The sequence below is a fragment of the Lynx canadensis genome, chromosome E2 (assembly GCF_007474595.2).
Source record: "Lynx canadensis isolate LIC74 chromosome E2, mLynCan4.pri.v2, whole genome shotgun sequence".
Classification (NCBI taxonomy): Eukaryota; Metazoa; Chordata; class Mammalia; order Carnivora; family Felidae; genus Lynx; species Lynx canadensis.
In genome coordinates, this window is record NC_044317.1 from 55,095,835 (window position 1) to 55,109,659 (window position 13,825).

The following is a 13,825-nucleotide window of genomic DNA, read 5'->3' on the forward strand; positions in this document are numbered from 1 at the left end:
CTGTCAGCGTCCCTGGGATTAACGTGAGCCTTTCTTTCTTTTTTTTTTTTAAATTTTTTTAATGTTTATTTATTTTTGAGAGAGAGAGAGAGAGAGAGAGAGAGAGAGAGAGAGCAGGGGAGGGGCAGAGAGAGAGGGAGACACAGAATCTGAAGCAGGCTCCAGGCTCTGAGCTGTCAGCACAGAGCCCAACGCAGGGCTTGAACCCACAAACCATGAGATCATGACCTGAGCCAAAGTCGGACGCTTAACCGACTGAGCCACCCAGGCACCCCAAACATGAGCCTTTCTGACTTTTGTCTCATGCTGTACTGTACTGCTCAGGGTGGGCATTACCACCTAGTCTACATCGCTTATTGAAAACAGAGGAAGAGGATCTACCCCTTTACAAAGGCTGCTTCTGGTTGTGTGACCAGTGAGTATAAAAGACCCCTGAGTAAACTTGTGCCTTGATTTCCCCGAAACTGAGACACTTCACATGTATGTTGGTGGCTTATGATTTAGAGACAGTGTGCTGTGACTGAAAAAGGTCCCTGGAATCTGTGCCCGCATGTTGCAGAGCACCTTGAGGTTTACCTGTTTTATTTTTTCTCAGGCTATGTGGTAGCATTTGTCTTTATTGGAGTCTTCTGTAAGTGTAAGTCGTGGAGCTGTGGGAGTCCATTCAGTCACCTCAAACTGGGTACCTGCTGTAGTGGTACTTCCCCCATTTTAATGTAAAACAATGTGCTTGGAAAGGAAACCTACTTTAGTAAAATTAAGCTCATTTTGTCTTAGAGTTTAATTCCCATGAGGGGGTGCCTGGATGGCTCCACTCTGACTCTCGATTTTGGTTCGGGTCATGATCTCATGGTCAATGAAATTGATTGGGCTCCAGGCTCCGTGCTGACAGTGTGGAGCCTGCTTGGCTCTCTCCCTCGCTCTCTGCCCCTCCCCTGCTCTCTCTCCTTGAAAATAAACATTTTTTAAAAAAGAAAATAATTTGTGAGACTTTCCAGCTACATTCTACGGAAGGATTAATAACACCTCTAAAGTTTCACTTACGCTCTTTCAAAGGGAAGCATAGCTTGTGTAGTATAGGGAAAATAGAAGCCTATTTTATTTATTATGGGAACAAGTTACATTGTCTAATCAAGCAATACCAGGACCAAAGCTAGTATTTATTTCTGTCTTTTAATATCAGGGATTATCTCGCAAACTGTTTAGAATTCACAGGGGTATACAACGTGTGAATACTTGGCATTTTCCAACCCTAAATATCTGATCAGTTTAGAAGATACAAAATTCTTTCTTAAAGATACTTCCACTGTATTGCATCCGATCTAAAATACCTTTGGTTGTGTGATGCACCATTATTTTATGTACTAAGCTCTCTATTTAAATATGTCAAACCATAAGGGCGGATGGGTGGCTTAGTCGGTTAAGCGTCCCACTTGAGCTCAGGTCATGATCTTGCAGTTCATGAGTTCGAGTCCTGCATTGGGCTCTGTGCCGACAGCTCAGAGTCTGGAGCCTCTTTTGATTCTGTGTGTGTGTGTGTGTGTGTGTGTGTGTGTGTGTGTGTCTGCTCCTCCCCCACTCACACTCTGCTTCTCTCTCTCTCTCTCAAAAATAAATAAAAACGTTAAAAAAATTTAAATATGTTGGGGCAACTGGGTGGCTCAGTTGGTTAAGTGTCCGACTTTGGTTCAGGTCGTGATCTCACAGTCCGTGAGGTTGAGCCCTGTGTCGGGCTCTGTGCTGACAACTTGGAACCTGCTTTGAATTCTGTGTCTCTCTCTTTCTGCCCCTCCACCACTCATGCTCTGTCTCTCTCTCAAAAATAAATAAACATTAAAAAAATTTTTTTTAATTTAAAGATGTCAAACCATCAACTGTATGCTCCATTTTAACTTCATTTTTATTTTTATTTTTTTTTAATTTTTTTTTTCAACGTTTATTTATTTTTTTGGGACAGAGAGAGACAGAGCATGAACGGGGGAGGGGCAGAGAGAGAGGGAGACACAGAATCGGAAACAGGCTCCAGGCTCCGAGCCATCAGCCCAGAGCCGGACGCGGGGCTCGAACTCACGGACCGCGAGATCGTGACCTGGCTGAAGTCGGACGCTTAACCGACTGCGCCACCCAGGCGCCCCTTAACTTCATTTTTAATTGTGTGGGGGAAAAAATTCTATCTTGGAATTGTTGAAAAAATGTTTTACTCAAGAAAGGCTACAAATCTTCCAGGCCCATTTACAAATACCAGTAAATAGAGGCGTGGCAGAGGAGGAGATATTCAGTATTTTATTAATTTTTATTCATAAAATAAATTTTATTAATTTTATAATATAAATTTATTTTTATTAATAACTTTTTTATTACTAAAATAATGAACCGTGTAGTTCAATTACAACAGATGTAATGATGTAAAAATGCAATGCAAATATTCTATTGGCAAGTTTTGTGTACATTTAAATATGTGTCCTAGGGAGTCCCAATTGGTATGATAATACAAGCAATTCCCAATTATGAACAATCATTTCAATAGTAAAAATAGATGTAAAACCCATATTCTCACATAGTTATATAATTTTTGCTTTATTTTCTGACACATATATTTACATACTTAATATTTCCCATAATTGTCTATTGTGTCACAATTACAGAATATGACATCCCTCATAAAACAACACCCATGAAAGATGATTCCTCAGATTCATTAAAGTATAGATTTTTTTTTCCTCAGTGTCAGTTCTCTGATTATCAGCGTAGCAGGATTTCATGCCAACAACATCTTCACAATCTATACACACACACACACACAGATCTTCCCTCCTATTTGTTCCCTCTGGGCCACATTCACCTGAAATGTACTGGGGAAGGGATTTCCTGCTGTCTGGCATTCTACCCAGTACCATCGTCTTATAAGCGATGACGTGCGAGCTTGGGGAAAAAAAAAAGTGTGTCCACATCGGTAGCCTTTGTTTTGCTCCTATGTAAGCTCTGGTGTTATGAGCCATTCACTCTCAAAGACAAGTTTTGGATATTTCATGATTTCTCTCCCCTATGAGTTTTCTGATGTAACATGAGGCTGAATTTGTGGGAGAAAGTTTTCCAACACTCACTGCATCCATAAGGCTTCTCCCCTGTGTGAGTTCTTTGATGGATAATAAGATGTGACTTCTGGGCAAAAGATTTCTGACATTCACTGCATTCGTGGGGTTTCTCTCCCGTGTGTGTTTTCTGATGCAAAACGAGGCTGAACTTAATAGGAAAAGTTTTCCCACATTCACTGCATCCATAGGGTTTCTCTCCTGTATGGATTCTCTGATGAATAATAAGGCTAAACTTGTGAGAGAAAGTCTTCCCACACTGGATGCATTCATACGGTTTCTCTCCTGAGTGAATTCTCTGGTGAATGAGGAGATAGGACTTCCGGCTGAAGGCTCTGTGGCATTCGCTACACTCGTAAGGTTTCTCTCCGGTGTGAGACCGCTGATGAATAGTGAGGTGTGACTTTTGGGTGAAAGCTTTCTGACACTGACTGCATTCATAAGGTTTCTCACCCGTATGTGTTCTTTGGTGTAGGATGAGACTAAACTTGATGGAGAATGTCTTTCCACATTCACTGCACCCATAGGGTTTCTCTCCCGTATGAGTTCTCCAGTGAGTATTGAGGAGTGACTTTACACTGAAGCCTTTTCCACATTCACTGCAATGATAAGGTTTCTCTCCTGTGTGAGTTCTCTGATGTCTAATGAGCTCAGATCTCTGGATGAAGGCTTTTCCACAGTCACTGCATCCGTAAGGTTTTTCCCCTGTATGAGTTTTTTGATGTAAAATGAGGCTAAACTTAAGGGGGAAATTTTTCCCACATTTGTCGCAACCGTAAGGTTTCTCTCCCGTGTGAGATCTCTGATGAATAATGAGCTGTGACTTGTTGCTGAAGCTCTTCTCGCACTCACCACACCTGTAGGGCTTCTGTCCTGTATGAGTTCTTTGATGTGAGGTGAGTTGTGACTTACCGCCGAAGCTTTTCTGACATAGGCGACACTCAAACCGTTTCTCTCCTGTGTGAGTTCTCTGGTGTTTATTAAGGCATGACTTATCAGCAAAAGCTTTCCCACATTTATTGCATTCATAAGGTTTCTCTCCTGTGTGGGTTCTCTGATGTAAAATGAGATGGGACTTCCGGCTGAAGGCTTTCTCACATCTACTGCAACCATAGGGTTTCTCTCCTGTGTGTGTTCTCTGATGCTTAATGAGGTCTGCCTTCTGGGAAAAGACTCTCCCATAGTCACTGCAGTTAAACTGTTTCTCTCCTGCTTGAGTCTTCCAATGTTCAATAAGCTGTGACTTATGGCCGAAAGCCTTCAAATGTTCATTAAATTCATTATATTTTTCTCCATTATGAATTTTCCCATGCTTGGTATAAAGAACTACTTTGTCGTACCCATTAAATTCCACTTCGTTTCTTGCATAGCTTTTATTCTGAATAATGTGCTCTACGTTAGGTTTCAAGTGTTTCCCAAGTACGTCAAATGTATGGGATCTTTGTGCTAAAGGGACATCAGAATTTAAGCTTAGAGACAATATTTTTCTAAATGGGTTATTTATGTGGTGACTCTCCATAGTTTCAAGGTTGCCTTGGTTTTCTTGGTGCCAGTCTGTATGACTATCCACTTGCCAGGTGTCATCTAGAAAGGAGACCAAGGAACCACAATGATCATGTAATAGAAGGAGTGGAATTTCATAGCAAAGGCCAAGCAGAGAAGAGGAAACGAGACTGGGTACACAGTGAAAGTCTGAGACATTTGTAAGTGGAAGGAAGAAAAAAAAGGGAATAAACTAGAAAATGAGAAGAGGGACAATTTACGAATGCTGAGTATATAAGAAAAGAAAGCTATAACTGTGGGTTAGGGAAACAAAGGTGAGAAGCCAGGTAAACTGAGGATGCCAAGGAGAAAGATTAATTAGGACAGCAAGTTCCAAGATGCACTAGAGGGGATCTGATCCAAATACAAAAGAGAAGGAGATGTATTCTTTCATTTTCTTTTATTTTTAATTTTTCTTTTTGAAGTAGGCTCCATGCCCAACACAGGGCTTGAACTCATGACCCTGTGATCAAGAGTCGCACACTCAGGGCACACGGGTGGCTCAGTTGGTTAAGCGTTTGACTTCGGCTCAGGTCATGATCTCGCGGTTCGTGGGTTGAGCCCTGTGTCGGGCTCTGTGCTGACAGATAGGAGCCTGGAGCCTGCTTCGGATTCTGTGTCTCCCTCGCTCTCTGCCCCTCCCCCGCTCATGCTCTGTCTCTCTCTGTCTCAAAAATAAAATAAACATTAAAAAAAAAAAAAAAAAGAGTCTCACACTCTACTGAATGAGCCAGCCAGGTGCTCCCGGAAATGTATTCTTTTAAAAACCAAGAAAAAGGGGAGCCTGGGTGGTTCAGTAAGTTAAGCATCCAACTCTTGGTTTTGGCTCAGGTCATGATCTCACGGTTTGTGAGACTGAGCCACATGTCAGGCTCTGCATTCACGGTGTGAAGCCTGCTTGGGATGCTCTCTCTCTCTCTCTCTCCCCCTCTCTCTGTCCCTCCTCTTCTCTATCTCACTGTCTCAAAATAAATAAATAAACATTAAAAAGAAATAAAAACCAAACAGAATCCTAATATGGAGAGATTAAAAAGTGGAATCAAAGGGCGTCTGGGTGGCTTAGTTGGTTGAGTGCTGGACTTCGGCTCAGGTCATGATCTGATGATTCGTGGGTTTGAGCCCCACATCAGGCTCTGTGCTGACAGCTCAGAGCCTGGCGCCTGCTTCGGTTTCTGTGTCTCCCTCTCTCTCTGCCCGTCCCTTGCTCGTGCTCTGTCTCTATCTCTCTCAAAAATAAATAAACATTAGGGGCACCTGGGTGGCTCAGTTGGTTAAGCATCTGACTTTGGCTCAGGTCATGATCTCACAGTTCATGAGTTCAAGCCCTGTGTCAGGCTCTGTGCTAACAGCTCAGAGCTCAGAGCCTGGAGCCTGCTTCAGATTCTGTGCCTCCCACTCTCTCTGCCCCTCCCCCACTCACAGTCTGTCTGTCTCTCTGTCAAAAACAAACAAACATTAAAAATAAACAAACATTAAAAATAAACATTTAAAAAAAGTTACAAACGGAGAGGGAGGGAGGCAAACCATAAGAGACTCTTGAATACAGAGAACAAACTGAGGACTGACGGCGGGGGTGCGGGGGAAAGGGGAAAATGGGTGATGGGCATTGAGGAGGGCACTTGGGATGAGCACTGGGTGTTGTATGTAAGAAATGAATCACGGGAATCTACCCCCAAAACCAAGAGCACACTGTATACACTGTATGTTAGCCAACTTGACAATAAATTATCTTTAAAAAAATTAAAAATTAAAAAAAAAGAATGAGATAACAAAAAAAAACACTTTTTTTTTTTTTTGTGGAGTCAATATTAATGTTATGTGGGAGCTTACGTCCCCTGTTTTAAGTCACACTCAGAGCTTAAAAACTTCAAGAAGATTTCTCTGAACAACAATAGGTACCTCCCCATTTCTGACCAAATAGAAATTTACTTCCATTTGTGCCCCAGGGATGGTTTCTCACTTACCTGGATGAATCTGACTCTGGATTTCTTCCTCTGTTATCCATGGTGGTCCTTGTTCCAACTGGTAGAATGCATCTGCTTTGGTAACTTGACACCCTACTCAAGGAAAATTATAGCGGATCCATGGACCCACATACTTGGGCTTACAAGGCCTCTGAAAAACGGGGAAGGTTGTTTTTAAGGGCCCGAACAATTTGCCTCTTAGCCAAGTAAAGGCCTTTTATTTTGGGAGCGAGAGAAAAGCACTCTGTTAAAGGCCAGAATGTACTAAAATCTATGAGGTATGAAACTCAAGTTCAAAAAAGTAAGGTACTTGTAAGGCTCCACACATTTCATTGCTGAGAAAAGAAAGGCAACTGATTGCCTGCATTACCCTGGGAAGGCTCTGCTTACCCACTGATACCAGGTTGCTATAATTTTCCAACATCACATCTTGATACAGGTGCTTCTGAATGGGGTCCAGTAGCTGCCACTCCTCCCATGTAAAAACCACAGCCACATCCTTGAATGACAGTAAGCCCTGCAACAGAACGTTCCTATTCATTCTAAAGGGATTATCATTGGTCAATACTACAAAAATAAGTATCATATAATAATTTTTCAGGTGGTAAGTCATTTGCCTTCTACATAACTAGTTTTGCATCATACTTTTTAGGAAAAACTAATTTTTTATTTAAAATTTCCTATCTTTGGGGCACCTGGATGGCTCAGTCACTTAAGCATCTGACTTCGGCTCAGGTCATGATCTCATGGTTCGTAGGTTCGAGCCCCACATTGGGCTCTGTGCTGACAGCTCAGAGCTTGGAGCCTGCTTCGGATTCTGTGTCTCCCTCTCTCTCTGTTCCTCCCCTGCTCACGCTGTGTCTCTCTCTCTCAAAAATAAACATGAAAATTTTTTAAATATCCTATTTTGGTGCTTCCAATCATTCACTGATGTACATGTTCACTCTTTCATAAGAGACATAGACTAGAGCATCCTCAAATCGTTTAATCTTGGAACCAAGTACAACCTATGTGAACGCACCTCTATGTCAGACACTGCACTGGATACTCCTTTGTACGGAAGACTTGCTTCCACCCTGAAGGAGCATACTGGCTTGCAGAAAGAGGAATGGAAGTGCACAAGTCTACAATACATATATAGAGGGCAAGAAAGAAATACATACCATGTGGGCACCAACGGGGAGCAGAAAAATTATAAAGGTTGAACTTCAGAGGGGTAAGGAGAGAGGTGCATGGAATTCAAGAAAGAAGTAACATGAGGGGCACCTGGGTGGCTCAATCGGTTGAGTGTGTGACTTAGGCTCAGGTCGTGACCCCATGGTTCAAGGGTTTGAGCCCCATATAGGGCTCTCTGCTGTCACAGCGGAGCCTGCTTTGGATCCTCTGTCCTTCCTCCTCTCTGCCCCTCCCCCACTCATGAGCATGCGTGTGCTGTCTCTCAAAAATAAACATTAAAAAATACAAGAAAGAAGTAACACGAATGACAGCACAATGAAAAACCATGAGCATTTAAAACCCGCAAATACATCCTGAGTTGTGAAACCAAACGACTGAATTTAAAGCAGGTAGAGCACACTGTAAGCACTCAAAAAAAAAAAAAAAAATGTTCACTTATTATTTTTTGTTACTGAAATGTTGATAGGGATGGATTTCCAAGGTACTGGCTTAAGTACACTTAATAAGTTACAGAAAAGTACATGAACTATAATCTCAATTATGACAATGGGTTATTAGGGTCTGTGCAGAAAAGGGTTGACTCCGCAGGCCTGGGTTGCCAAAACCCTGCACGCTCCAAAGAAAAGCCTGTCTTCAGGAAGACCAGCCATTGACTTGCTCCTGGGTGACAACCTCTGAACCCCTGGAATATTCAGCCCAATACAGGTGTTTCCACATTCCTGAGGCTTGGGCTACGCTCTATCAGTTAGAATTTGGGGGGCCTGGAGACTGAGTAGCTAAGGTCAGTCACATATGCTAAATGCCTGTGTTGACTGACATTCAATACAACCCTGGACACCAAGCTGCAGGTGAGCCCCCCTGGATGGCAGCACTTTCCACCTGTTGCTACACATCGTCATGGGGAGAATTAAGTGCTATTCGAGCTACTCCACTGGGTTAGGATAGCTGGAGGCTGATGCCGAGTCTTTCCTGGATGCTACTCTGTATCTTTTGCCTTTGCTGATTTTACTTAAAAATTTTTTTTAAATGGGCTCCACAACCAGAGTGGAGCTCAGTACGGGACTTGAACTCATGACCTTGAGATCGAGACTCAGATGCTTAATTAGAAAAAAAAAAAAAAAAAATTAAGAGTCAGATATTTAACCAATTGAGCCAAGCAGGTGCCCCTGCCTTTGCTGATTTTAATCTGTATTTTTTCCACTGTAATAATCCATAACTGTGAGTATAACAGCTTTTTTGAGTCCTTTTGAGTTCTTCTGGAGAATCATCAAGACGGAGGGTGGGCCAAGGACCCCCAACTCAAATATATAAAAATTCATAGTTATATATGTAATTGCTGACAGGGAAATTCAAAACAATACATATAACTTTTTAGATTATTTATTTTGAGGGTGGTGAAAAAGGATCAATGAGGGACTTACAAGTTTATCTCTAGAAACTTCTGTACTATTTGAAACTTTAGACATTGAGACTATTTTAAGGTTTACTAATATAATTGGAAAAATTTTATAATAGAAGAAATGAACTATGAACTGACAGTTGACATCTGCATTTTGGGGTGTGAAAAGATTACAAAGGAAATATTCTAAGACTTCACTAATAGGTTGGGGTTTCTCAGCCTCAACCCTACTGACATTTTGGGCTGGATAACTTCTTGTGATAGAGCCCTGTACTGTGTGCTGTAGGATGTTTACCAGCATCCCTGGCCTCTATTTACTAGATCCCATTAACAGTCATGACAATCAAAAATGTCCCAGAGGGGTGCCTGGGTGGCTCAGTTAAGTGTCAGACTCTTGATTTTGGCTCCAGTCATGATCTCACAGTTTGTGGGTTGAAGCCCCACATTGGACTCTGCAGCTGGCAGTGCGGAGCCTGCTTGGGATTCTCTCTCTCCCTCTCTGCCCCTCCCCTGTTTGTGATGTCTCCAACTCTCTCAAAGTAAATAAATAAACTTAAAAAAAAAGTCCCATACATTGTCAAATGTCCCCTGGGGAGACAAAATCATCTCGAATTGAGAATCACTGATTTAAAGAAAAAACTTAATTTTGAGAGCTGTTTGTGGAAGACCAAATGATGGTCTTAGAATCCATCCATTCTTGTTGATAATCTAGGTGTTATCCCTGAATACAGTCAGACCACCAGGAAGCTGTGGACTTGAGCTACACTGTTTTGAACCCCTAAAGCACTCTGATCACTGAGTTTGGCTCTGGTGTAACACCACTGGCTTATCTGTGGATGGCTGAGAAATAATCAAAGGAAACTCACCACTTTTTTAGTCGTTTTCTATATGTAGAAGGCACTGAGCACTAAGCAATCTAACCTAAATACCCACCAAAGAAATGTCTTCTACTTATGTGACAGAAACTATCTACTTTTCTAGAGGAGCTTTCTCTTTAAGGTAAGGCAAATTGCCAATGATTGTTTTTTTAAGTTTATTTTGAGGGAGAGTATACACAGATGAGCAGGGGAGAGGCATAGGGGGAGAGAGAGAGAGAGAGAGAGAGAGAGAGAGAAAATCCCAAGCAGGCTCCTTGCCATCAGCACAGAGCCCGACTCAGGTCTTGATCTCATGAACCTAAAGATCATGACATGAGCCAAAATCAAGAGTCGGATGCTTGACTGACTGACCCACCTGGTTGCCCCTCACCAACAATTTTTTATTGACAGCCATGCAGTAGATTATATTTCCCAAGGATGACTACAATAATATGTCCCATTCCAAAGCCTTCTGCAACATGACCTTGCTACTCCCCTGTCAAGAGGCAGAACCTGTTCCCCTCTCCTGGAATCTAGTTTGTCTTAGGGTGTTGCTTGTAACAGAGAGGATGCAGCTGAAGGGATGATGCAGAAAAGGCCATGTAGTTTCAGTCTGGTTCTGTCATCATCTAGCATCATTCTCTGAGAAGCCCGAGCCACCCTGGGAGGCCGTGCATAAATACTCCAATAGCCCCAGCCCAGCCTAGCTTTTGAGTCATGTCGTCCTGGAAAACAGATACGGGAATGAAGAAGCCTTCAGATGGTTCCAGTTCCCAATCTTTGAGTCTTCCCAGCTGAGGTTCCAGAACCATGATGTGGAGACAAACTGCAATAAAGGAGTAACACAGCAGTCTGGGTTGTCCACACCCTGCACATGCCAAAGAAAGGTTTGGTCCTTACCTGTTCATAGGAAGTAACCTCTGAGCCCTGGAAATATCTTTACCTGAGAGCTCTGAGCTACACCAGATGATCTATGCTATCAATGTGATTCACGGTGGCGGACTTGGGCCACACCGTAGCAGCTTGACTTCTGAAAGGCCTGGAGACTAACTAAGGTCAGCCATTGATGTAGTGAGTGTTGCCTACGTGCCCGAATCAAATAAACACCCTGCAGTGGCGCCTCGGTGTCTCAGTTGGTTAGGTGTCTGACTCTTGATTTAGGCTCAGGTCATGATCTCAGGGTCGTGAGATCAAGCCCCATGTCCATGTTGATATTCTCTCTCCCTCTCCCTTGACCCCTCCCCCCCTGCTCTTGCACCACACACTCTCTCTCTCTCTTTAAAAACTCCAAACCCTGGAAACTAAGGTGTGAGTGAGCTTCCCTGATTAGCAATACTCAATATGTGTTGTTACAAATCACTGCCGGGAAAATTCAACACTGTCCACGTGACTCCACGGAGAGAACTTTTTGCCTGGTGTCTCCTGGATCTGACCTTACAGACTTTCTCTGTGGCTGATTTTAATCTGTATCCTTTTGCTGTAATAAGCTATAATCGTGAATATAACAATGTTTCTGAGCACTCTGAATTCTAACAAATCACTGATTCTGAGGGTGGTCTTGGGAACTCATGAACAGGTAAGGCACCACCAAGGGGCCCTGTCTGACCCACTGAATTCCTGACCCACTGACTCCATGAGGATGATAAAATTAAATGCATATCACCAGGTTTCAGGGTGGCTTGTTATGCAGCAATAAATAACTGGAACAGGAAATACTAAAGACAAGTTTGTAGCTCAATTTTATGATTTAGAACTTTGTGGACTATAATCTATATTCTAACTTAAAACAATGTGTATAACATATGATTTACATATCCTCATTGCTACCTGGCTGTGAGGTTGATTCTTTGTCTATTTTTCCCCAGATTCTGACATTTATCTCTTCATGCCTTATCTGGTATAGAGTAGTCAGCATAAATACTGAATAAACATATTCTTTAAATAGGTGTATTATTAAATCTCCCCAAACCCACTGCAAAGACTAATGGAAAAAATATATATAAATATACAACTCACTGGGGACTTGGACATTTTCTGGGGCCCTTAGACACCGTCAGAAAGTCTAATATCTGCTCTGTTGTTGATTCTGGGCTGTTTTCTGAAGCTCCAGTTCAAGGTCTCTGGTCAAGGATGCAGCGTTGATCTTTGTATCTTCACTTCCTTCCTTCATAAGAACTATTTTATCCCAGGAAGCCAGGACCTGGGAATTATAGAAATTGTAACTGTGAGTATAACAGATTTTTCTGAGTTGTTTGAGTCCTCATTTGTATGTGATTTGTATGTATATATGTATTTTAGATATACACAAATACAGGTATATCAAAAAATTGTTTTCTTTAGGTAAATATAATCGTCTAAAGAAAACAAGAAATATGTATTACCTGATGGCTCAATAATTATTATATAATAAACACTAACAATAAAGTGTCACCATTAAATTATGTAATTTTACCGAAACTGTACTCAAAACTAAATCTACACTTAGAGAAAGACCATTGCAAAGAAGTAGGGGAGAAAAATGTCCAATGAGAAAATTTTAAAAGCCTAAAAAATCCAGAGAAACGGGTATAAATACTGGAATACTGCTTGCTGACCTGTCTTGGGTATCCACTGTGTGATCCTTAACTGTATGAGTAGTTAGTACTGTTCTGGTTTTTTTGCTTTTTTTAACAAATGAGAAAAGAATCTCAGAGAGGTTGAGAAACTTGCTCAAGTTTACATAGTAAAGTGACAGAATATGGATAAAAACCTAGGTCTGCCCAAATCCAAAGTCCATATTCTTTTCTCTGAATTAAACTTACCTGCAGGTACTCTGACTGCTTACCTGGAAAACCTACAAGAATCAATTAGTAGTTACATTAGTAATAAGGGTTCAGTAAAGAAAGAAAAGAGAAAAACATTTTTTTTAATAGCTGCTTTTATATCTACCAGAAAATAAAAAATTAAATAACCACTGGAAACGCTCAAAGACAACAAAGCTGGCCAAGCACTGACCACAAGCCACTCCATTCATTGACCACCTCCAAAGGTACTCCCATTCCTGACTTCTTTCATGAACACCCCAAACACTGACCTCCCCATCATTTGCCTCTAATCAGTGACTTAACCTGAAAGACACCCCAAACATTAACCCTAAGCGCATTCCAAACACTGACCCAACGTCTAGGAAACGCCAGTCACTGATTTACCTCCAAGACCGCAGCCCAAGTCACTGACCTACCCCACAAAAGCAATACCCCAAGTCCTAACACCTTTCTCCAGACCACTCCAATCCCTCACCAGCCCAGACCTGCACCATTTCCGACAATCCCGCTTCCTCAATCATGGAATGCGTCCACCGCCCACAACGGCTTGCTTCCCTCACGGACAACCCAAAACCTCCCTACCATAAACCCCAAATCTCCACAAACCAAGCTCAATCTGATTCCGCTCCCAGAACGCGAAACTGAGACCCCTTAATAGAGCCTTCGCGCACCAGTTGGGTTGGTCGAAAGGGCCACGGTCCATCACTTCGGCTTTAGACTCACAAGCGCTACTATTGCATCTCCCAGGTCAAGTTTAACGTCTTTGGTATCCGAGTCTGCGGGTTGCCAACCACCACACCGGGGGCGTCCTTCCACCGATGAAGATTCCGTTCAGCTTTCGGTCTTTTAGACAAAGACACTACGAGATAGTATGGCGGCGCCCTGTTGGCCGACTTATGCGGGAGCCGCCATATTGGAAGATGCCGTACAACATCTTTTTCTGCCCTAGATAACAGTACTACTCCACGTTACGTCAATTGTGAGCGACGCA

The 13,825-nt window shown here is 42.3% G+C and overlaps 1 protein-coding gene across 1 annotated transcript; it reads right to left on the reverse strand.

Moving 5' to 3' along the window:
* Window positions 1-2,558: 2,558 nt before the first annotated feature.
* Window positions 2,559-13,754, reverse strand: LOC116737788 (zinc finger protein 84-like). Its single transcript, XM_032591343.1, has 5 exons — window positions 13,506-13,754; window positions 12,047-12,230; window positions 6,989-7,115; window positions 6,599-6,691; window positions 2,559-4,676 (listed from the first exon to the last, which is right to left on the reverse strand). The coding sequence occupies exons 2-5, from the start codon at window positions 12,059-12,061 to the stop codon at window positions 3,028-3,030; spliced, it is 1,884 nt and encodes a 627-aa protein (XP_032447234.1). The 5' UTR covers window positions 12,062-12,230; window positions 13,506-13,754; the 3' UTR covers window positions 2,559-3,027.
* Window positions 13,755-13,825: the final 71 nt, after the last annotated feature.